The sequence below is a fragment of the Setaria italica genome, chromosome V (genome assembly GCF_000263155.2).
Source record: "Setaria italica strain Yugu1 chromosome V, Setaria_italica_v2.0, whole genome shotgun sequence".
In the NCBI taxonomy this organism is placed as follows: Eukaryota; Viridiplantae; Streptophyta; class Magnoliopsida; order Poales; family Poaceae; genus Setaria; species Setaria italica.
Genome location: NC_028454.1, coordinates 40180219 through 40204916, shown reverse-complemented (window position 1 = coordinate 40204916; position 24698 = coordinate 40180219). Strand labels below are relative to the sequence as shown.

General features: G+C 51.4%; 4 protein-coding genes and 1 long non-coding RNA gene across 5 annotated transcripts; 3 read left to right on the top strand and 2 right to left on the bottom strand.

Annotated features, from left to right (window-relative positions):
- Window positions 1-3345: 3345 nt before the first annotated feature.
- LOC101775303 (U-box domain-containing protein 16) lies at window positions 3346-6107 on the top strand. The gene has a single exon (XM_004970343.3). It carries the CDS (start codon window positions 3759-3761, stop codon window positions 5847-5849), a length of 2091 nt encoding a protein of 696 aa, XP_004970400.1. The 5' UTR covers window positions 3346-3758; the 3' UTR covers window positions 5850-6107.
- Window positions 6108-11713: 5606 nt separating this feature from the next.
- On the top strand, window positions 11714-14684 carry LOC101775013. Its single transcript, XR_215292.4, has 3 exons — window positions 11714-12130; window positions 12431-13346; window positions 14469-14684. It is a non-coding gene; the product is annotated as an uncharacterized LOC101775013 (long non-coding RNA).
- Window positions 14685-15109: 425 nt separating this feature from the next.
- Window positions 15110-15562, bottom strand: LOC101769251 (E3 ubiquitin-protein ligase EL5). Its single transcript, XM_004972178.1, has one exon. The coding sequence runs from the start codon at window positions 15560-15562 to the stop codon at window positions 15110-15112; it is 453 nt and encodes a 150-aa protein (XP_004972235.1).
- Window positions 15563-15986: 424 nt separating this feature from the next.
- LOC101774215 (protein GRAVITROPIC IN THE LIGHT 1) lies at window positions 15987-18817 on the top strand. Its single transcript, XM_004970341.3, has 2 exons — window positions 15987-16924; window positions 17140-18817. The coding sequence occupies exon 2, from the start codon at window positions 17205-17207 to the stop codon at window positions 18504-18506; it is 1302 nt and encodes a 433-aa protein (XP_004970398.1). The 5' UTR covers window positions 15987-16924; window positions 17140-17204; the 3' UTR covers window positions 18507-18817.
- On the bottom strand, window positions 18647-19702 carry LOC101774622. Its single transcript, XM_004970342.3, has 3 exons — window positions 19378-19702; window positions 19211-19274; window positions 18647-18993 (listed from the first exon to the last, which is right to left on the bottom strand). The coding sequence occupies exons 1-3, from the start codon at window positions 19642-19644 to the stop codon at window positions 18824-18826; spliced, it is 501 nt and encodes a 166-aa protein (XP_004970399.1). The 5' UTR covers window positions 19645-19702; the 3' UTR covers window positions 18647-18823.
- Between the last annotated feature and the right edge of the window lie 4996 nt (window positions 19703-24698).

Genomic DNA, 24698 nt, shown 5'->3' with positions numbered 1-24698 from the left:
ACTATGGGTAATTGGGTATATTTTTTCAGTTAGATATTTTTGTGGGTTTGATTTAAGCAAGGGTTCCACGGGTCAGGCATCCCAATGGATGGCCATTACGTGCTGAAGGGTTAAAACATCAAGAGATTGTTCCATTTTTATTTTGTGTGTGGTGGATGCTGCTACAAACCCACCTTTATCCGGTGCCGTCTAATTGATCACAGTATTCAAGTACTGATATAAAAGTACCGATCGAAAAAAGGAACGTACAGAAATAAGTGTTTATGGCACCTTAAAGCTCAAGGAATGCATGCATGCGCACGCTGTCATGATTAGGTGCGTAATTGACTCTACTTATAAAATCTTTGATGATAGATTAGGTGCGACATCATTGATCATATCTTTTTTTTCTCTCTCCCGTGTCTTTGCCTTTTCTTTCAGTCTGTTCTTCCCCCACACAAACACTGATGACGTCTTTCAATATTATACCACGAAGATAGCACAATCATTCGTATGATGAATAAAACGCACATCGTTTAAAAAAAAGATAGAATAGATGTATGATTCGACTAAGATATTTAAATTAGTACGAAGCGTATAGCAAGATAAAAGACGAGAAAGTTATACGGGGGGAGGAAGAAGAGAATCTATCGACAAATAAATCAATATAAAAAACACCTAAATAGCTCCACCGACGAATACTTTATCTCTGTTCGTGTGGGCATATCCAACATTAATATTAAACGGTAGCGCATCATTTATTTTCACCTGCCAGTCTTTGAAGTAATTTTGCATGAAACAATTTATATATTCCCTTTTCTTTTAGAAAGGGCAACGATTTATATTCTCGAGGTCTCCTTTTTACAACAATGCCTTCTGAACTAGTCTACCACCTTCATGCAAATCATCACTCAGTTTATGTTTATACATTTGTCTAAAGAAAAAAATAGGTGAAACATGGCGGGATGCTTATGTGAACTTTCATTGGGAACTTGTTCTCTTCATAAACAGCAAGCATACCTGTCTTCCATTCCGAATATTTATTATATACTACAGGGACCAAAGTAGTATTTATTAATGACTCCATGGAAGCCATGGCAAAAATCTGTGCTCCAACTTAGGCCATGTTTAGTTACTCCCAACTCCCAACTTTGATACTATGCAAAAAGAAGATTCCCCGTTACATCAAACTTGCGGTACATGCATGGAGTACTAAATGTAGATGAAATTAAAAACTAATTGCACAGTTTTGTTGTACTTTGCGAGACGAATCTTTTGAGCCTAATTAGTCAATATTTGGACAATAATTCACAAATACAAACGAAACGCTACAGTGTGCTACAGTGCTGTAACAGTAATTTGGCACCTCCCAAATTCCCCAACTAAACAAGGCCTTAACCACGTTTGTAAATCATGACACCCAAAGACCAACCTCCCACTGACCAGCCTACGTGTCACTGAATGTGCGTGGGTCCAATCTAGTCAGCCCAATATGCCACTTTTCTCGAATTAGGTCCGTCGCCCTGCAAAGTTGGTCGGAATTCAAGCACTGGTGCCCGCAGGCCGCAGCTATCAGTTCATGTGTAGCCCGTTTAAATTGACTACACATCCCAGAACGGGAACGCCAAGTCAAACAAAAGCACTGTTTAGGTCCGCACTTCTACCTACGTGCGACGGCCGGGCGTCCGGTCACCAGCCCACCAGTCACCACCCCGCACCAACCAGGCGTCGTCGTGCGCGCGTGTGCCTGACACGCCGGCCGGGCAAGCCAGCCGGCGGAAAAGCCCCGCGCCCCCGGCACCACCGCGGGCGCGCCGTCACTTTCGTCGCGCGGAGCGCTTACTAGGAAACGAACTGTTAGGCCAAGAAAAGCGGGTCAGCCTCACCACATCTTAACGAAAAGAACGCCCACGTGAAGCGGGCTGCGGAAATCGGGCACGTTCCCTGCACCCGCGTCGGCGGCAGTCAGCTTCCGCGTGGTGATCTGATCGGCAACGGCATGGGGGGCGTCGGCGTTGCAGCTTCGCCGCGCGCAGGCACAGGCCGTCTCCGGCGAGACCAGACCACGTTGCGGGTTCGGCTAGTTGGAGATGGCCGAACTGCGGGCCGCGGGTAACACAGGTCAAAAGGTGGCCACAGGCCATGGTCGGGCCGGCCGGCCGGCGGCGGGGCGGGGCGCGGGTCGTATGGCCTGTGGCGTCTTCCAAATGGCGTCGTGCGTGCGTCTTGGAGGAATTCGATCGGGTCAAATGATGGTTTCTTGTTCCACATGGCATCGTCGCCCCGCCCGTAATTAGGAGCCCTGTTCGGTGCAACTGCGTGATCTTTCTCTCTCTTTCTTTTAGCATCGGTCTGGTCTGTGTCTCTCTCTTTCTCACTCTCTGTCTGCACACTGGACTCTGGAGGGGAAGAAAAGGAAGGAAACCTCGCTCTGCGGAACTCTGACCGCGTCAGCTGGGCATTTTTTTATGCGACTGGAATTTAAGGTAAATGTCGAAGCTGGTGCTGTTGCCTGTTTGGAATACTGCGATCCGACTCCGGTGAAAAGCCCACGGGAAAAAAAGGGGGGAAACTCTTGTAAAAGCTCCGGTATTATTGGAAGGATCCAAGTGGCACTGTCGAATGTGGAAGCACGGTGTGTCAGAATTGGCGACGAGGCCACATCACATCGATCGACCAGTCGCCTGCTCTGACCGGCAGAGATTTATTAATCTCACAGCTGAGTTCCGGCGAAAATTCATCCACCGGTGATGCTATCCTTGGCTCTACGTCGAGTCTGTATCACGGTTAAAAACCCTAGCAGAACTTCAGATGTTACAGCAACCCGGCCCTTCTTTACTTCCCACAAAACTCCCAACTTTGACACTATGCAAAAAGAAGATTTCCCATCACATCAAACTTGCGGTACATGCATGGAGTACTAAATGTAGACGAAATCAAAAACTAATTGCACAGTTTTGTTGTACTTTGCGAGACGAATCTTTTGAGCCTAATTAGTCAATATTTGGACAATAATTCACAAATACAAACGAAACGCTACAGTGTCGCATTTATGGCAAAATGCCAATTTGGCACCTCCCAACTTCCCAAGTAAACAAGGGCCCGATGAATCCTGCCGAGCGGAAGAAGGTTTTGAAGCAGTCGGAACCCAATGAGAAAGAGAGGAAAAGATAGTCTATGAACGGAACCATCCTTGGATTCTCGCGAGCCCATGCTGGTAGCGGCCTGGCCATGGCCATGGTCCTCCACTTCCTCTGATAAAACAAGGGAGCCGGATCTCATTCTCGTGCGCTCTCACCCCGTGCTGTCGGCCGTCAACGCACTGTTTGTATATTTCTCGCGCAGCCGCCGCCCGCCGCGCTCGCAGCCGAGCGACTAGCGAGCCTGGTTGTGATCCGATCGAGCCGGAGCTGAGTCACCATCGACCCAACCCGCCACGTTTCTCATCCCATCCCTCCGTCCATTCTCCATCCGACGACCGTCGGATCACACGACTCCCCGCCCCTTCCAATCATCTTCCCTCCCAGGGACAGGAATATTAAACTCCGAGCATCACCATTAAACTAAGCACAACCATCACAGTAGATAAGCGAGCACCAAGCAACCCCACGCGCGATGCCCTCCAGCTCTCAACCAACTGCGCACGCCTACCGCCTCGTCATTTATAAGCCTTCCCTTCTACCTCTCTCTCTTCTCCGCTCCGTCACCCTACACCATTTCCACTAAACCATCTGTTCCTACAGGTGTTAGTTACCACGCCATTCCAATTTCCAATCGCCATGGCTAATCCAAGAACGGTGCTGACCTCCGCGCCGTCGCCGCCCGGGTGCTCCTCCTCCTCCTCCTCCTCCTCCTCCTCCTCCTCCTCCTCGGCGTTCGCGCCGCCTGCGCCGCCGTCGCCGTCCGACGGGGAGCTGCTCCGGTCCCTGCACCGCCTCGCGCGGGACCTGTCCGCCGCCGCCGAGACGCCGGCCCCGTTCCTGCGTGCCGCGCTCGCGTCCATCACCAGGCGGTCCAAGCTCCTCGCCGCCGCGTTCGACGACCTGGTCATGTGCGCCGCGGCGGGGGACCTGCCGCGGTCCGCGTCGCTGTGCCTCCGCGAGATGCTCCTCGTGCTGCAGCGCTTCAAGGCCCTCGCCGCCGACTGCGCGGTGCGGAGCCGGATGCGGCTGCTGCTGCAGTCGGACGAGATCGAGGAGGAGGTACGAGAGCTGCACCAGGAACTGGCTACGCTGCTCGACCTCCTGCCGGTCGCCGAGCTGGGCCTCGCCGAGGACGTCGTGGACCTGCTGGCGCTCGCGTCGCGCCAGTGCCGGCGGTTCGCGCCGGCGGCCGGGGCGGAGCAGGCGCTCAAGGCGAGGGTGCTGTCGGTGATACAGGAAGTGGAGCGGGAGATCGTGCCGGAGCGGGAGAGGCTGGAGGAGATCCTGGATGAGGTGGGCATCAACGACGCGGCGACCTGCAGCGACGAGATCGAGAGCCTCGAGCGGGAGATCGGCGACCGCGCCTCCGAGAGGTGGGCTGACGCCATGATCGCGCTCGTCGGCCTGCTCCGGTACGCCAAGTGCGTCCTGTTCAGCGCCACGCCCCGGCCATCGGATTCCAAGCCGGACCCCGAGGTCGACGAAGAGGGCGAGCCACCGGCGCCGCCGCCGGACTTCCGCTGCCCCATCACCCTCGACATCATGCGCGAGCCCGTCGTCGTCGCCAGCGGCCAGACGTACGACCGCGAGTCCATCGCCCGGTGGTTCGACTCCGGCAAGTCAACGTGCCCCAAGACAGGGCAGGTCCTCACCGTCCTGGAGCTCGTGCCCAACAAGGCTCTCAAGAATCTCATTGCCAAGTGGTGCCGCGAGAACGGCGTCGCCATGGAGAGCAGCCAGGCCAGCAAGAGCGAGCCGGCGCAGGCGGTGTCCGCGAACAAGGCCGCGCTGGAGGCGGCGCGCATGACGGCGTCGTTCCTGGTGAAGAAGCTCTCCATCTCATTCTCCCCTGACGCGGCCAACCGCGTCGTGCACGAGATCCGGCTGCTGTCCAAGTCCGGCTCCGACTGCCGCGCGTTCGTCGGAGAGGCCGGGGCCGTGCCGCTGCTGGTGCCCCTGCTCTACTCCGAGGACGCTGGGCTCCAGCTGAACGCCGTCACGGCGCTGCTGAACCTGTCCATCCTCGAGGCCAACAAGAAGCGCATCATGCACGCCGAGGGGGCCGTGGAGGCGGTGGCCCACATCATGAGCTCCGGCGCGACGTGGCGCGCCAAGGAGAACGCGGCGGCGGCCGTGCTCAGCCTGGCGTCCGTCCACACCTACCGGCGCCGCCTCGGCCGGAACCTGTCCATCGTGGAGAAGCTAGTGCATCTTGTGCGCACCGGCCCGGCGAGCACGAAGAAGGACGCATTGGCCGCGCTGCTGTCGCTGGCCGGCGAGCGGGAGAACGTCGGGAAGCTCGTGGACGCCGGCGTGGCGCAGGCGGCCCTGTCGGCGATCAGCGAGGAGGAGACCGCGGCTGCGGTGCTGGCCGCATTGGCGAAGCGCGGCGGCGCGGAGGCGATCGTGGGCATCGACGGCGCCGTGGCGCGGCTGGTGGCCGAGATGCGGCGCGGCACGGAGTGGGCCCGGGAGAACGCGACGGCGGCGCTGGTGCTCCTGTGCCGGCGGCTGGGCGCGCGCGCGGTGACGCAGGTGATGGCCGTGCCCGGCGTGGAGTGGGCCATCTGGGAGCTGATGGGCACCGGGACGGAGCGCGCCCGGCGCAAGGCCGCGTCGCTCGGCAGGATATGCCGGCGGTGGGCCGCCGCCTCGGCAGCCGACGGCGAGCGCGGCAACGGGTGCCCCGCCGCCAGCGTCGTGCCGCCGGCCATGATGGCGTCATGATGGAGCCGCAATGCCAGATAGGATAAGCTCAGAAACAAAGGATAATGATTTTTTCCCCTCTTCCCTTCCATGTACAAAAAGTTTGCTTAGGCTGTCAGGATTCTTTGATCAGAGAAAGAGAGAGATAAATGGTGAGTGGTTGATCAACTGTGCATACGGAGCTCTGTACCAAATGTAATTCCCTCCATTCCTACAAAAATCTTAGTCTACGGCGGTTCGGTGGTTACGAAATGAAAATGGGATTAGTTTGAGACTCCATTTGCTGATCTGTGGCCTGTCATCAAATGATCAAATGAAAAACAGATGTGCTCCTGAACCGTCCGGACGTCTGAGCTACTGTTTGGTACGGGAGGGAAAGCAACGGGATTCGTTCCGATTTGCCAAGTGATGGGGCCGTCCCGTCTGCTCCATCATCCAGCGTAACAGAAGCAGGCGAAGCGACCGCGCTGCATTGGGCGCCTTTTTAGGTTTTGGTTACCATTGATGGGGTGGTTCATGGGGCCCTGCCCTGCGCGACTGGAGGAGTGATTGCCGATGATGATCGGGACCACGAACCAGCCAGCCTTTCTTTCCCTCTGCCCATTGCTGGCGAGAAGATGGTTTCCACTGCACGGTATGGACAGTCCGGTGCTCAACCGCTCCGCTACGCCACGAGTGCCTCGCGGCGCAGGCCGGCAGGCGGGCAGGTGAGGACGGTTCGTTCGTTTCCAGCGACTGGCTGCGGCCGTGCGCACGGCGCCGGGTCGCGCGCCGCCGCCCGCCGGCTGCCGACCAGCCCGTGGTTTCTTTTCGTTTTTCGATGGTGCGGCAGGACAGGGAGAACATGACAACTTCTCGGATCACGCGGCGTGTTTCTGTGCGCGTGCGCGGTTCCTCTTGCACGTTGCCGAATTTGACTCGCCCATCTCGATCGAGCCGGGGCACTTTCGTGTTGTTTAAAAGATGGTTTCGAACCTTAGGTGGTTGTCGAGGGGAAATATCAACGGCCCCCTAATACGCGGCTTAAGGAAGCAAACCTGAAGGCCCGAGTCCACCAAAGTGTGATCAAGTCTCCGCCTCGACCGACCCCAGTGTCAGGATCGGGAGCGCCCGACCTCCCTCCGCAGGGTTTCCGCCTCGACCGACCGTGCCCCCAGGGTCGGGAGCCCCCGACCCTGTACCACGAAGATTCCGCCTCGCCCGACCCCGAGCGAGGAAGTCGGGCGCGTCGAGGCCCACGGGTCAGAATCCTCCTCGGATACGTTCCGCGTAGACAGGACAAATCTGGTGGGGCCCCCCGTCGGCCTCACCATAAATGCGCCGCAGAGAAGGCAGAGCGCAGGGCGACCGCGCCCCCCACGCAACCCGGCGCAAGTACCCACGCACGACCCTCCTGCACGAGCTACAGTACTGGCGGCCAGCTCCTATTCGTCACAAAGTACTCATGACCTCCGGCGACCGGAGGTAAGCTAGGAGCGGCCCCGTCCTCGGGCCCCGCACGCCCTCGGGCCCCGCGCAAACGGCAGTACAAGCGTGGAGCTCCCCCCCTACAAGCCATCGCCAGAGCGGCGGTATCCACCGTCCTCCCTAACGGACGGCAAGGTGACGACGAAACCCCCTCATCATGATCTACCCTGATACCTACGAACGTCGAAGTAGCTACCTGCGAGGAGCTGCGACATTTGGCATCCGGCGGCGACTCCTTCGAGCATGCACAACGGCACGCGTTCAGGGTCGGCAGGACGCCAGGCGCCATGAGCCCCTGCCCTCTTTCCCGCCGGGCCTTTTTACCATCTCACTCTCTATCTTTTACCCGGTTCCCAATTGTAACTCCGGCCGGCCCCTTGTGATATAAAAGGCGGAACTTAGAGCCGGAGAAGGAGACCGATCGATCAGGATCTCAAAGATCAACACTCCACCTAGAACATAAGAGACCTGGGACCAGTCCCTCTCTCGCCCGTCTGTAACCCCCTACTACAGAATCCCCGCACGGGCAACACGAGCAACCTCGATACTGGACGTAGGGCTCCCTTTGCCCGAACCAGTCTAATCCGTGTCTCCCGTGCAAACCATCTGAGGCTTACGCGCATAAAAGAAATTCACTAGTCTAAGTCCTGATCCGCCGATCTTGACAACGACAGTGGTGTTAGGATCACTAGTTCATGAGCTAAATTTTAGCTCCTAAAATTTAACCTCTAAAATTTAGTTATGTTGGGGTGTTTAAATCCATAAGCTAAATTTTAGTCTCTCATCAAACAATGACTGATTTGCCCTCCCCCCTCCTCCTCCTCTCCCTCCCTCTCTCCTCTCCCCTTCGCCGCTGCTCCCTCCTCACCACACGCATCATGTCGCGTCGCTGCTCCCTCCTCTCTCCTACTACCACCACCACCAGCAGCCCCAACCACTGCCGCCGCGCCACCATGTGCTCGCCGCCTCCGCCTCCCGCGCACTGACCCGCCGCGCCACCGACACCATTGTCCATAGGCGCCACCACACCGCCATGCCCACCAGGCGCCCGCGCCGCCGGCCGCCGCCACCGTCCCCGTCCCCGGCGCCTGCTCCCTCCCCCGCGTCGTGCTCTCGCGACGTCAGCTCGCCGCCTTCCCCCTACGCGGCGTTGGCGCCGGGTCCCAGTCCAGGTCCGGCACCGGAGCCGTCCGCGGCGGCGGTTGCGAGCGGCGGGAGGCGAGGGGGAGCGAGCCTAAGCCCGCCGCTCATCGCGATGCTGGCGGTGGTGGGCGCGGCGCTGCTGGTGGTGCTGTACGCGCGCCTAGTAAGCCGAGTGTTCCACGCAGCGCGGCGGCGGTGGCGGCGCCGCCGGCTGCGGCTGCTCATGCTCCTTGGCGGCAGCGGCGGGCGAAGGAGGCGGGGCCGGGCGGAGGCGGCGGCCCGGGCGGAGGAGGTGGGGTCGGGCGGAGGCGGCGGGCCGGTCAGAGGAGGCGGGGGGCCGGAGGCGGCGGGGCCGGCCGGAGGCGGCGGGCGTGGGAGGCGGAGGAGAAAGGAAGTGCGGGAGGGGCAAGGGACCATGCGGAGGAGAGAGGAAAGGGGGGCAGGAGCTGAATTTGCGGTCCTAGGATCACTTTTGGCCACTTTTAGGACCTCTTTGGGGGCTAAATTTTAGCTCCTAAAGTTTAGCTATTTATCCCTTTTAGCCCTCCTGTTTGGATCCCAAGAGCTAAATTTTGAGCTAAAAGTGCAAGACTAAAATTTAGTCCTTGGATCCAAACATGACCTTAAACCTTGGGTTTCAGGCATATCTTACCAGGCAAGGAAGCACGCCCCCTAGCTTCCCTGTGAAAAGCCGAGGGACGCTGTCCCCCGTCTTGCTGCACGAAGCACGCTTTTCGCCGTATTCTAATCGGTGTGGCAATGTTCCATCCGTTCTTTGCATCTCTCTGTCCAGCCGAGTACGTTTGCTCGCGTGGAGAACAAAGGTGAAGTCCACTGTTGGAACCGTGGAACCATTCCGAGACAAGCCAATTCAGGCCTTAATTCCATGTTGACCTGTGCATGGAAGCGATCGGCATCGTGGATGATCGCACCAGAGAAATTTTAAGGGTTGACCAAACTAAAACACATCCTTGTGGGCAACTAATAATTTCTTAAAGAAAGCATTTGCTACTCGGCGTCTAGAACAAACAACAAAGTACTCTGTCTTTCCATTTTTAAACGGGCGGCAGGACCTCTTCCTTTGTCATTGAAAGGGTGCAGAACAAGCAAAAGGTTGTGAAAACTTGGCTGGTACAGTCAAGCACTCAAATGTTGCTTAGTGCCAAATGGTAAGCACTCGCCCTCTGGAACAGAAGCGGAACAACATGAGATAAAAAACACGGAACCATCGTCCCTAGCCTGTAAACGCATATATCTCGTCGAGTCAAAAAGGAGAAAGATCGATGTGAAACATGTCGCCGGACTGTAAATATCTGAAATTTTCCCATCCTCCCGAAAACGATTTCTGAAATGCAATTTGGCCAGTATCACTATCACTCGGACCATTCGCAGATTGCAACCTCCGCCGCTCGCGAAGAACCCGGTCTGTCTTGCCGCCGCAAAGCGGGAGCGCGGTGTGGCACGACGCTGCGCGGCGCGGGCAGCTGCCACTCAAACCCGTGAGCGTCCACAGGAATGGTAACCCCCCGAGTTAATGCCCGTTGAAATTCGGCTCCATTTCGTTCGTTTCCTGCAGATTTCAGTCACTTTCGTGTTCCCCCGATGGCGATCCCGCCAGCGTCACCCGTCGAAACGATCGAGCCGCTGATCCACGGCCACGCCATCCTCCCGAAGCTTGCTGGACGTGCCATGACATGGAACTCGCCAGACACGCCTGAGGAACCTCGTCGCTCGAGGATGCATGTGGTCTGCTTCTGTTCCTTCTTGCTGAGAGAACTGCAACGTGGACCACGGGAGTTTAAGGATTTGGAATCGCTGAGGCGCCTAAGATTTCAAACGGCAAGCTTGCTGGTTACTCCCTTGCGATCGAGCCTGGCACCTGAGGACGACGCGTAGCACGGCGCAGGGACGAGCTCCCTGTTCCAGTCTTCCAGATGAGCTAGCTTGTCCTCCTGACCGGGTCGGTTACGTACGTGAAACCGTTTTGCAGTTGAAGATAGCCGGAATAGGTGTCCAAGGATGAGTGAGTGACGATGGTTTTCAGGATATCACATCGGAGAAAACCGCTCGCATCAGAGAAGTTCGGAGAACAAGGGTGACCTGTGAAGACAGATCAAATAAAGGGGCCGAACCTCGAATGCGTTTTCGCGGCGTGCCGAGCCAGATCGGCAGCCATCTTAGATATTCTTCCTTTACCACCGGTGCTCGGTCCCGCCCAGCGCAAAGCCTTATCGATGTTTATCAACTTGTGCTGGATCTTGCGATTATCCAGATAGCATGCTAAGTAGCTTTCAGTCCCCGGAGTGGTCTACATGTTGGTTGTTAATTGCCAATAATCTCGGATTTGTCAACTTGCATCCATCCCTTTCACTGAAAACGCAGTGAACGTCGCCGTCTTATCCCTCCCCGAGAGATCAAATGATCAATACGAGCTTCTGGCTCCATTCAGAAAAAGTGCGTCTGCTCCTGCAGTTCAGCAGTTGTATTGTACAGGTGCAGATGACTAATGACGATGTGCAGTTTGTGGAATGCTACTGCACTTGTATTCTAAGATGCTGAGCAGTGGAATAGGGTTTGACTTTCAAGTACACTCCGCATGTTATTCAGGCTAATACTCTACATCACCGGCGCTAGGGTGGTCAGTTATTGGCTGGTGGCACGTAGTCGGTCATCAGCTAGCTAGTTCATTTCTATCTAACTTTTCTTGATTCGAAATCCAGATCAGTTCATTGATGCAATGATCCACCGAAAGCCAAACTTGTGCATGCCACTGGCTGACCTTTGGTTTTTGAAAGAAAAAAAAGAATAGTCATTTTCTGGTTTCTGAGCTTGTTTATATATCATGCAGGTTTGACGTCCAATAGACAACCAACAGTTGTACCGTACAGCTGCAGGTCACTGATGATGTGCAGTCTTTGGAATGCTACCGCACAATATTCTTAGACGCTAACAGTGAGCTTGAGTTTGACTTCAAGGACGCTGAACATGTTATTCAGGATAATGCCGCAGGGCAGGACCAATTTGGCAGGAACTTGTTCTTCTGGTGAAGCGACTTCTTGATAGAGTTGAAGCTATTTTAAAAACTAGCAAAACAGCTTCTCCCTTTTATGAATGCTTTAAAGATGTCAATTATCCAATATGCTCCTAACTATCTGACGTTACGTTGTACAGATGAATTTCGTATTTTCGTTTAGATATAACATGATTTCATACGAAATAAAAAATAAAATAATAATTATAATTATAGATTAAACAAATAATTTCTCTTTTCTTTTTTTATCTCTCTTCTTTTTTTCCCTCCCTTCTATTCTCTTATCCGTTCCTCCACCGTTCCTCAAGGACCTCACGTCGTCCTTATCCTTTCTCCAGCTCAGTGATGCTCTGCCTCCCGCCACCTACTCCCTCCGTTCCTTGTGCACTACTGCTGGCCTGCTGCCTCTTCGTCGCCGCTGCGCGGGCGCTCATTTTGCTCCGCAGCTGCTGCCCGACACGCGCCGTGCCGTATCTCCGCTGGACCACGCGGAGCAGAGGTGGGCCCATCGACGGCACACCCCGTTGCTCCTGCGCGGTCGCACTCTGCCCCGACGTGCCGCTTCCCCGCCGCCGCGCTTTGAGCCTGGCATGCTGCTTCCTCGCAGCACGTTCCGGCTAGCCCCGGCATGCCGCTCCCCGATGCCGTGCGTGCTTCCTTGGTGAGTGGCGTTTTTGCTGTAGTGTCTGCAGATTTGGGGGTAATTGCATACTTTTGCATGCGGGGATGGAGGAGGAGCCGCCACCGGAGTTACATTTTTTGACTCCATCGGCGTAGTATAAAAACGGCTCCGGCTTTAGGTGGGCTGAGCGTTTGCAGGGCTCCCGATTAAGCCGGTAGTGGAGCCGTTTTGGGAGCCCTACCAAATAGGGATTCTTGTGGGCTTCTCCATGCCATCTCCTTTTTCTGGCCTTTGGTTACTCGAGAAAATGAGCGTTCCTGAGTTGCTTATATCATGCAGGCCTGGCGTCCAATATACAACCAACAGTTGTGCCTCGAGGGAAAAATAAAACCTGTCAACCATCCAGATGCATCACTTGATCGACAGCAAATCAAGGAGACTTGAGATAAAATAGACAGCAAAAAGAATTGTCGGTCAATAATGGCCAGTGGAGCAGCGGATTGGGTAATATGAAAATGATTATAGATTAATATAAGCAGGGACATATTATTCTAATGATAAATATTTTAAGGGCTATATCTCGAGGCAGTCATCTGGTGTTGTACTATCTGCTACTTGATGATATATTATCATGCATTGCTGACAAAATCCATGGAATTTGCTCAGGCTAGTTTGTTTGTTTAGTTGCGGTCACGTTTAGTTAGCATTACTGTTTTCTCAGAGAAAGGCCAAGTTGAATTCCTTCACCAACAAAATGAGGTAGAAAGGCCACGTGATGGTGCGGGGGCCCAATATAACTACTACATACTTGCTTGACAGCTAGTAGGCCCAGCAACTGGATAATTTGTATGCATCCAAGAGAGTGATTATGATTTGGCCCATTGGGCTTGACACGAATTCGTCCGTATTCTTCGCAACAAAAAGATTCCTTCGTGAACTAAACTGAAACAAACCATCACATGCGGACGAAGGAGAAAACAACAATATTTATATGCCAATACGGTTTGTAGACGGGTGAGCCAAATACGAGGGCACCTCGACCGTCAACCGAGCGCCCGAGCCGGACTCCGTTCCCATGCCGTCGCCTAAGCCGCCTGCGACGGACGCCCTCTTGCCTCTCCTTCCCCACAAAATCCCGCGCCGCTGCAGGCCTAGCGCCTGCCACTTTCATAGCATGATCCTGCTTCCATTGATTTCCATCCTCACCGTGTTCCATCAAATCCAAGCCCAAGCTGAGGTTCGCGATCGCGACAAGGTGAGAATCGAAGCTCTATCGTCCGTCGTGTGCGTGCGATTGATTTCTGCTTGGATATCTCTCCATGCCGACAAGGCGAGAACCAGCAATGGCCTCTATGCCCATGGTGATGGTTTGGTTTGTCTGCTCCTCGAGCTCCATTGATGATACGGACCCTGGATAGCATGGCGAACGGCCCCGTCGTGTCGTCTGTTAAGACTCTGACGCTGCCGGCGGCGACGGCGGAGGCTATTCGCAAAGCTCTCCCGCGGCGGCAGCCACGGGGACCGCGAGCTCCGTCGCTGGGGCATATCTGAGCGTGCGGCTTGCCTCGGCGGAGGACCAGACCACCCGAGGCCGCGGACCATGGGAGCCCACGCGAAGCAATTGCCGCCATGCATAGGGTGTCAGGGTCTACGAAATCGTCATCGTTGTTGGGTGTCGGCGTCGAGCAGTCACCACCGGGCATCAATCTACCATCTACACTAACAACATGGCCAGACCGAGACGACTCAGCACCGTCTTCTTAGGCAGCCTCCTCAACGCCGGCTCTCTGATGCACGCTAGGTGCTTGACAAAATTACCAATACACCATGCCATTCTTAATTGGTTGAGTTTTCTACTTCTACTTTGTTTTAAAGTCACTTGCATTGTCCATCCTGCTGAAGTGCCAAGTACAATGTCTGCCTTGTCACCGAATGAAAACGGTCCAGATTCAGCATCAGTTTCAATTATGTTCCACAACCAGACAATCCTTTTGAGGATCACTCTAGAAAACACTATAATATATGGCGGCAGCTTCGTGATTGCAGTAGTGAGGTACAATCATCATATCATTCCTGAGGGGAAGGAGGTGATGATTTCAACATCACTGCTGGGGTGCCGGCTCTGGAGGCCACTGATGAGGTAGTTCATTGTTTGCGCAAGCCCTATCAAAGAAGTTATGTTTGTGTATCCTTGCGCAGTGTACTGTGCTCACATGTTTAAGAAGCACAAGAAAGAGTAATGGGGTGAATATCGTAATTACCATTTGTACTCGTAATCATCTTATTTTGTAATGAATACAAATGAATTCTGTATGTGCGTAGGGTTTACCTTTTCTTGACAATACAACTGATGCAGCTAATAACTTTGTTTTTGCAGTTATGTCGTGGCAATTGGTGAAGAATATATAGGCTTCTTCGGAAAGGAGAGGATGGAGCATGAACTTGTAGCAGAAAGCGGCTACAAGAATAAGATAATGCGGCTTTTTTTATTCCAATTAGAGTGAAAAAAAATAAAAGAATAGTTGATGTTTATACTTCCTTATTATTTGACATATATATTTCATGGGATGAGACACCGGAAAGAGAATAATGCTTGAGGCTAATGCATTGAAGCATTACTTTTGATTTATAATGATTTCTATATTTGTTAAATTATGTCCATACCCACAAAGTGTCCAAGTTTTTTTTCTATTCCTTGAAATATGTCCACCGGAGCATGAAAATTATTTTCTGCATGTTGCGGAACCAACTCCGCATGCCCAAAACTAGAAAAGTTATATAAGAAACCGCGCAATACAAAACCTGATACGATCAGCTCGCCTCTATGTGTCGCGTATCCGCTCAACTCTTCTGTCAAAAAATTGCCCAGCGCGCACACGAACATGTCAAAACCGCCCGCACGCGTGCCCTGCGGCGCCCGCACGTCCACGCACCCCGTCCGTGCCGGCGCGGGCGCGCGCGCGCACCGCACCGTCCGATCGCGCCCCGAAACCAGACGCGCCGGGGCCAGGCGGGGACTCACACTATCGCGTCCATGATCTCGGTCGGCGACACGGCGACGTCGGCCCGGCACACGGGGCAGACCCACCGGCGCTGGAGCCACAGGCCGACGCAGTCCACGTGGTAGACGTGCCCGCACGGGCGCAGCCGCCGGCACCCGCCCCACCCCTCCTCCGCCAGCGGCGCCTTGCAGATCGCGCACAGCTCCACGTCGCCGTCGCCGTCGCCGCCCGGGTCGCCCCGCTGCTGGCCGCCCCCACTCGGCTCGGGAACGGCAACGACGACGTCCTTGGTCTTGTCCAAGAGCCCCTCGTGCTTCCCCGTCGCCGACACGCCGCCGCCGCAGCCGTCCTTGGCGCCGTCCCGGCAGCAGCGGCACACGGCCCAGATGACGGCGCAGAGCACCGCGGCACCCACGATGCCGCCGAGAGGTATGAACGGGCCGATCTGGTTCGCTAGCGCAGAATCCATTGGTGATCGGAATCCCTAGATCCCCAGCGCTGCACGCGTACTGCTTGCCGCTGCTCGCAGGGGGTGCGTGCGCTTATAGATACGCGGCAAATTGGGAAGCAGGTTGCGGCTCGACTTGGTTTGTTGCACGATCTCTAATCCCAAATACAATCGAATTTGGATAAATATGATATCTTTCAGTCAGAGAATAAACTACATTCGGATACGTACTCGGATTCCACATCAAGGGCTCATCAGCAAATTCGATTCGATTTTCGTTCCAACATGAACATAAAAGTAAATTACAAATTCGACGAAACTTCGTATCTCACAGCAAAAATTCTGATCCGATAACTTTTGCCTACCGACGCCAAGACTCGCAGTATTCAATACGGAGCGCCATGACAGGCAAAGGCATGGGCCTAATGGCTAGTGGCGACCTAATTAATGCGCGGTGTTAACCACGAGCGCTTGTCAACAAGAATAAATCACGAGCTTTGCAAAGATTTACAGGTGGACTTTGCGTGGATGCCATTGCTTAGCATCTCTCAAACAATGTGTGGCGATTTGCGAAATACAGCAAGGGCTTTTGCGCTTTAAAGTTCAAAATCCTTTTGCTTTGAGTTTTAAATTTGGAAAGAAAGGAACAGCTTTGAGCTGCTTTCGTATGGGCTGAGGCTATAATAATAAGTGCACTCTAAATGACACTGAATGCCTACCATTATTTTTGGAGAGGCCACTGAAGACTGAACTTATTCAAGCGCCAGAGCCGGCTCAAAATCAGTTTTCACCGGTCATAAACCCTTTTCTTAATTGCAACGTGACCACGTCCTCTGAACTTTGAAGGTCTGAATATTCCCCTTCTATCCCATGGTAAAGATCTGGAATAGAAGCTGAGAAGTCAGATCTGCTGTTACAGAGCCTAAAATAAAGAGGTCAGTCGGTTACTGCCTTTTACTGGAGGCTGCAGAGGGCCGGTCAGAGGCGATGAACACGGCGCCACTCGCCAATGCCAAGCGCAGCGTGGTTGCTAGGGTTTCGGAACCCCGATTCCTTCGGTCGGCAGCATCCCTTGGCCTCTTGGGATTACAAAAGAAACGCACCGCACCTGGCTCCCACTCCCCTTTCTTTGTTCGAATCCATTGGAGCCCACGAGGTCGTTGCCTCCCTCCCCCACCCAAAACCCTCTAGGCCTCTCCACCTCTGCTACTAATAAGTGAGCCCCATCACTTCCACTTCCAGTCTTGGATCCTCGAAGATTCTGCGCGATCTCATCGCCCCTCTCTCGCTGGGGCCTATTCTTGGCAGGCTTTTCGCTTCCTGGATCCGCCCTGATGTGCGAGAATGGCAGTTCTTGGAGTTTCAGGACCCGCCAGATAAAAGGTACCACTCATTACCAGGAATCAGGACAGTTTGGGTTGTTCTATTCTTGCATTATTGTTTGTATTTTTCTTCTTCTTATGGATGGAAATCAGGCAGACAGAAATCCTATATCTGTATATCGTGTTCTTGGCATTGATTGACCGAAATAAACATCTTCGAAATCTGCGATCTTTCTTCTTGGAATCTATGCGAGTTTGACTTGTTGTCCCACGCAGACTGAAGAGCGAACACTCGGAATCGGACGCTGCTCAATCTCGCCCTGCACGGAGGAATCTTGCAGATGGAGCCGGCAAAGGGGAAGATGAGGAGGACGTCTTCCAACCTGCTTCTGCGCATCACGGACATTTGCAAGGTGCATTCCGTCGGCGTCGCGGAGAACGTCGGCGGGAAGCCCAAGGCCGACAGCACCGGGGGGAGCAGTGAAGACGGTGCACACCTGAAAGTGCATCCACATCAAGTCTCCGACCATGAGAGCTGCTCTGGAAGCTCCACTTCCCGCTATGAGGAAGCGGTTGTCGAGAAGCTGCTTGATGCAATCTCTGTTCTTAAGCTGGCTTATGTCAAGGTTCAGCAAGCACATGTGCCATACGATCCTGAAAAGATTGCGGCAGCTGGTGAGCGATTTGTGTCGGAGCTTGAAGAGACCTCTGGGCTTAAAGATCTGTATGTTAGTGCCAACAAGTGGAGCAATCCAATGTTCCAGTCTCTTGTGAGCTCAAGAATTCATGAGCATCAGAAGCTCGCTGTGGAGTTGCAGGCTGACATCTGCAAGAAAGATTCTGAACTTGTTCTGATGCGAGCAGAGTTAGAGGAAGTGGAAAGGAGTAATATGGAACTGAAGGAAAAGATTGATCAGAGAGCAATGCACGGAGAGAGAAAATTTGACATTGGCAAGGGGGAATCAATAGATATGTTTATAAAATTGTTTGAGAGTTCATCGAAGCATATACATGATTTTACGAAACTAGTCGTCGGTTGGATGAAAGTTTCAGGATGGGACCTTGGCATCTCTAAATTTCCAATTGACAAATCTGCTGTATATGAGAAAAGGTCTCATAAGAAGTATGGTGTTGAGGCGTACTTTGCTTGCGCAATGCTTATGGGAACCAAAGAGGAGTACTTTTCCATGGATTTTTATGATCATGTTATGAGTTTTGAGGATCCATTTGATGCTCTTATGGAGGCCCCAAATTCTGCTTTTGGAAGATTTTGCCGAGAAAAGTATCTGGTGGCTGTACCCAGGACTATGGAGGATTCCTTCTTTGGAAATTTGGATCACAGAGCATTTGTGGAGAGGGGCGGTCATCCAAGGACACAATTTTACCAGACATTTGCAAGAATGGCTAGAAATGTTTGGGCATTGCTCACAGTTGCTCGCTACTTGAAACCAAGAGCTGAAATGTTCTTTGTAAAAACCGGTGTTCAGTTTCAGAAGAAGCACATGGAAAGTGTATCAGCCAGGTTGATTACAGAGGAAGCAAAGATCAGTGTTGGGTTTACAGTAATGCCTGGCTTTAAGATTGGATGCACTGTCATCAGGTGCAAGGTCTATCTGTCCATGCTGAATGCACGGGACTTCTAAACACAGCATATAACTAAAGCATTAGGTAAGCGGAATGCAATAGCTTTATAGTAGTTCTATCAAATAAGCTTACGGTTGGAAGCTCCTCCTGTATTACGACGAGGAACATTAGCCAATATATATAACTCAAGAGCACTAACTTGTTGTAAAGTCTTATGCTACTATATGAAAATATTCAGTGTTCTGGTCTTGCTGAGTCATGCCTTTGTTCATATGGAAAATTGAACATATAGCATAATCCAGGCCCTTTGTGGCCATAATAATTTCTATACATCTAACCATGAGCGAAACAATGCTTCTTATGGTACAATAGAAGTTCATCTGGCAAAAAGTTTGGTGAAGAAGTTTGCCGGTTTTGGGTTCTCCAAGCATGCTACATGCACGTATCTCCCTAGTTTGTCAACCTGCCTTGGCTCCCCCCTTGTGTCCTTCTTGCAGATCTTGCAGGTCTTATCAACCCAACCATCCTCCACGTATTCCCCATCGACTGTATTTGAAACCAACTTGGTTGGTCAATACTAACTATTAATTAACTTTATATTCAGTCTCTTGTTCAGAAAAAAATAACTAGCAATTCAGTATTGTAGTTTTGACATATATATCACATGATACAGCTTATTCAGTGCTGCAGTATTTGTGGCAATACTCATGATCTTCAATTTGCCATTTCGTTATTATCATGAGAAAGGTACACGATACGGTACCTTCAACATATGACTTGAAGAAATCCTGGTAGGTGCCCCCAATTTTCCTCCTGAGTGCTCCGTACTGATTGCAAATCCAAGCAGAAGTTAATCAGCATACAGAAAAGTTCATATTAAAGATAATAACGTCGTTGATCCACAATTGGTTCGCATCAGTGATTCCGTACCTGTTCCCTTGTCATCCTCCCTCCACCTTTGGTCTTCTCCCTGGCCTCATACAGCAGCTCGGCGTCCTTCTCGGACCGAACCTGCGAGAAGTCCAGTGCCTCGGTGATGCTCCCAAACAGGGATTGCTTGTTGCCCTCCTCATCTCCCTTTGCATAAGCTCTAACTGATCTGGGACTTGCAGCACTCGGCCTGAAGGACGGTATGGTCTGCTGAGCTCCAAACGAGGAGCTCTTGGAAGGTGTCAGCGGAAGAGCCTTCATGGCCATTACTTCAGAAGTTTAGTTGCAACTGGTTTTTGCACAAGTACAGACCTATCAACTTCTGGCCATTATATATGCAGGAGCGTTTGGGGCGCAGGCAAGCAGAAGCAGCTCGGCAGACGGCAGCTTTGTGGAGGTTACAGGGCTACGTGGTGCAAGGAAAGCCTGCTGAAACGAGAGGGGGATTCTGGTCCAGAACGACGTGGGCGCGTTCAGGCTTCAGGCAAGAAGGCGTTGTGCGCTGTCTGCGGTGTGTGGCCCAGGAAGGAGATGGCGTGCAGCAGCAGGGAACTCTTGTTGCGTGGCTACTTTAGCTGATGAGTGAAAAGTGGTGCCTTGTTGGTGTGTGTTCACACTGGTAGAGAATAGATCTCCCATCTAACGTTTTTAGTCCCGGTTGTTTTTAACTGGCATCAAAGGATCTTTAGTCCCGGATCAAATAGCCACCACCGACGGCCACCGATGACGGGAGCTTTAGTCCCAGTTGGTAATATTAACTGGGATTAAAGAGCTCCTTTAGTTCCGGTCGTAACGGTTAGTAGGACAAGGGAATCTGGTGGGGGCGTCCTAGTCCTCTATAAAAGTCAGCCTCTTCCTCTCCGAGCCCGAGCCACTCAGACCGAGAGCTTCGGACTCCTCTATGGTGAGCAAGCATGCTTAGGGAGGTGCTGCCCGATTTTTTTTCTCATTTTCGTGGGATTTCACTCATCGAAAGTGTTGTAGGTTAGCTACTTTATCCTCCCTTCATTTATTGTTATTATGCTTTGGTTTATGCTTTAGAGATAGATACATTTATTATTATTGTACTTTGTTTTATGCTTTAGAGATAGAGAAAATTGAGTTTTTTTAGAATGAGTGAGAATGGAGAGGATTTTTTATTTATACATGTTTTTGAGATAGAATTTGATGGATATAGCTCGCTTGTTATATATGATTCGTATTAGATAAATATCTTGATCAATATTAGGCATGGGAAAAAGTAGAGTAAATGTGTTTTTAATATTTAGTCATTGCAATAAAATTAAGGTAAATAAATTGTGTAAGAAATAGAATTTGGTCATTGTCACAATTTTTTGGATAGTTTGCATGTTAAATTAGAGTGACATGAAAATTACACCTGTCAACTTAATGCTACAATTGTGGAACAGGACAACAAAGATACACTAAAGACTACAGGTGTTCCATAGTGGATTTCACGGAGTCAAGAATCCAAAAATAATGGTAGGACACAAGAAATTTGATTCCACAAACTCGAGCTGAATATCATAAAAGAATGTTGAAATAGTTTTCAAAACGCATTTTGGAGCCACATTTTCTAATAGAAGTATGGTGCCCCGATAACCTGTTCAGACCTTAATCCATTGGATTTTGGTTGATTTTGGCTAGCCAAAATGGGCCATGCTCAGTAAACAGATCTTTTGCCTGGACAGGCTATTGTGTGCCACCATACTTCTATTATGAAAATGTGGCACTTTCTTCAAAATACATTTGGACAATTATTTCAACATTCTTTTATAATATTCAGTCCGAGTATCTGGACTCGAAGATCTTCTGTTGTACCATTATTTTCTGCTACTGGAGGAGCGGAGGTGACTCTCCGTAGTCTTCGTAGAAAATTGAGACATGTGCAGAGATGGTTTGGAGGATGAACATTCTGCTATGTTGTACCATTATTTTAAGATTATTGACTACGTGAAGTTCACTATGGAGCGTCAGTCTTTAGTGTATATATATCTTTATTATCTTGTTCCAGAATTCTAACATTTTTTCTTTTTGTCGACCTAGTGAATGTTATGAATGTAGATTGGTATAATTTTCATGTGAATTATTTTTATGGTTGATTGGTGTAAATTATCAATATTGATCAAGTTCTTTATCTAAGATGAAGACCTATATCCATTTGTCACGTAATACGATGCAGATGGACCGGCAATGGATGTATAACGCGGATAAACGGATCAAGAAGGTTGGTGATGACTGGCATTATTTTCTCAAAGTGGCCAAAGCCAACAAGCCAGAGAAGGGATTCATATGTTTTTCATGCTTCCAATGCAGTAACAAGAAGGACTACTCTTCCTGGGGGACTCTTCACAGCCACTTGTTTAGATACGGTTTCATGCCTAACTATTTGGTTTAGAACAAAAATGGTGAAAGAGGTGTTATAATGGAAGACAGTGAAGAAGAGGAGAATGATAACAATATTCCGAACTGTACTGTAGGCCAAGCTTTTGCAGATACTACAATGGGCGAGGTTGATGAAGAAGAGTTTTGCAGAAGATGACCTTTTTGATGATTTTGGTAAGATGCTACGGGATGCATAAAAAGATTGTGAAACTAAGAAGGAATCCGAAAAGTTGCACCGCGTGATAGATGATCACAAAAAATTGTTGCACCCAGATTGTAAGTAGGGGCATAAAAAACTGGATACCACACTGGAAATGCTGCATGGAAGGTAAAAAATGATGTGTCCGATAAGGCATTTCAGGGGATATTGAAAATTGTAAAGAATATGCTTCCCAAGAATAATTAATTGCCATCCACAAGATATGAAGCTAAATGGGTTGTTTGCCCTCTAGAATTGAAGGTTCAGAAGATACACGTATGCCCTAATGACTGTATCCTCTATCGTTGGGATGAATACGAGAAATTCGATGCTTGTCCTATGTGCGTAGCATTATGGTATAAGATCAGGCGAGATGATCCTGGTGATGTTGAGGGGCAGCCTTCCAAGAAGAGAGTTCCCGCGAAGGTGATGTGGTATTTCCCTAATACCATGTTTGAAGCGTTTGTTCAGAAACAAGATGAATGCTAAGTTGATGTGTTGGCACAAAGAAGAACGTAAGCAAGATGAGATGCTTAAACACCCTGCGGATGGGGTCTAGTGGAGATCAATTGATAGAGCATTCCTGAACTTTGAAAGTGATGCATTGAATATAAGGTTTGGTTTAAGTATTGATGGATTCAATCCATTCAGTGAGTTGAGTAGTGGTCATAGTACTTAGCCTGTGACCATATGTATGTTCAACCTTTCTCCTTGGTTATGCATGAAGCGGAAGTTCATTATGATGTCGGTGCTTATCCAAGGCCCAAAACAACCCGGCAACGACATTGATGTGTATTTAATACCGTTGGTTGATGAGGTTTTACTGCTCTGAAAAGAATAAGATGTATGTGTGTGGGATGAGGATAAACAAGAGAGTTTTGACCTACGAGCATTGTTGTCCATAACCATCAATGATTGGCCCGCGCTGAGTAACCTTTCAGGATAGACAAACAAGGGATATCGAAACTGCACCCATTGTTTAGATGACAGAAACAACATGTATTTGAAACACTTTAGAAATATCGTGTATACGAGCCATCGTCAATTTTTCCTGCTAATGATCTGTTAAGAAAGAAAGGGATATAGTTCAAAGGGGCGTCAGACCATTTTAAAAAATCTACACACCGTAAAGGAAATCGTATATTTGAGATGATAAATAATGTAAGGGTAGTCTCTGGAAAGGGTCTTGGTAGCGAACCTATTCCGAACAACGATAACGGATGTGCACCCATATGGAAGAAGAAAATCTATTTTTTGGGATTTACTTTATTGGGGAATCCTAAAGGTCCACAACGCAATAGACGTGATGCACCTGATGAAAAAATATTTGCGTGAACATGATAGGCTTCATGGGTTGTTATGGGAACTCAAAATATACATTGAAAGCACGACATGACCTAAAACGTATGAAGCAATGAGATGACCTACATCCGAAAAAGAGAGATAAAGGACAACACTAATTATGTCCTGCCACTTATACTCTCAGCAAGGAAAACAAGGATAGCATGTTTGACTGTATGAATAGTATCAAGGTGTGACGACCGACCCCGAATCTCTCGAGTTAATCTTAATATAAGTCCCTAATCACATCTCAGCTTTACCGAGTTTAAGTACTAGGTCCGGTCCGACCCCTGAGACCCGACCCCTCTCCGCTGGCCTCCAGTTCCGACCCCGCCGACCCCAACTCACCCGCCGGATCCTTCTAAGTCTTCCCCCAACACCTCCCTTCAATCTGACCGGTAGGCCCACGAGATCTTTTCCCCCAGATCTCCCGCGACAGGCGCACTCGAGTTGCATGCCCGCTTCAGTTTTCACCCGCCGCGTGGCTCAACTCCTCCGACGCCGCCGCTCCGCCTCGTCTTCGGCCCGCGACCGGATGGATTCTCGCGTCCCCTTCCCCAATCGCAGCGGAAGCCCCTCTGCAACCTTTTCTGCAGCGCCTCGCCGCCCGCGCCCATCATCACATTGCCAGATTCTGACCGCAAAGCCCGATGCCGCCCGTCTTTTCCGTCACCTCGCCACAGTCGCGCCGCCCCGGTCTTCGCTACACGACGATTCCTCCTCCGCCAACCCAGACCCCGGCAGCGACAGCTCCTTTTCCCGCCCTGTCAGAAGCCGCCCCGACAATCTGTTGCTCCGCGCTCGCCCGCGCGCGCACAGCCGCCTGTCTTCTCACCTGTGCGCCCTCGATCCTAGCGCCGTTTTCTCGGTCACTTCCATCAGCTCCACCGCACGACGACGCCCGCCTCCACCAAATCTCAACCACCGGCAAACCCGCGCCTGCGCCGCCCTGACGCCAGTGCCCCATGACCGCCGGCGTCATCCCCGAAGTCTTGCTCCACCGTCCTCGTCGCTCAATCGCCGCCTGGGCAGAGCACTCCATTGCTTCTTCCCCGGCCTTCGCGCCGCTCCCCTTCTCACTCCCGCGCTGCTATAAAAGGGAATGCGCGAGCCCCGCCGGAGTTTCCCTTGCCCTAGCTGCCATCTCTCTTGCTCCATGTTCGAGCTCACAGCGCCCCCACACAAAGTCTTTGAGGAACTCTCCTCTCCACTCCACACCGCTTTCCCCCAATCCACCCAGCCGCTTGCTCCTCCGTGCTACGTAAGAGCTTACTTGTGATCCACAAGAAGCACCTCCGCCGCCGGAGCACCGCCAGACATCTCCACTGCAAGTCTTAGTGTTCCAGTTCCTCCGCCTGAACCTGCTCTTTCCCGACCCCAAGCTTTCCTTGTAAGA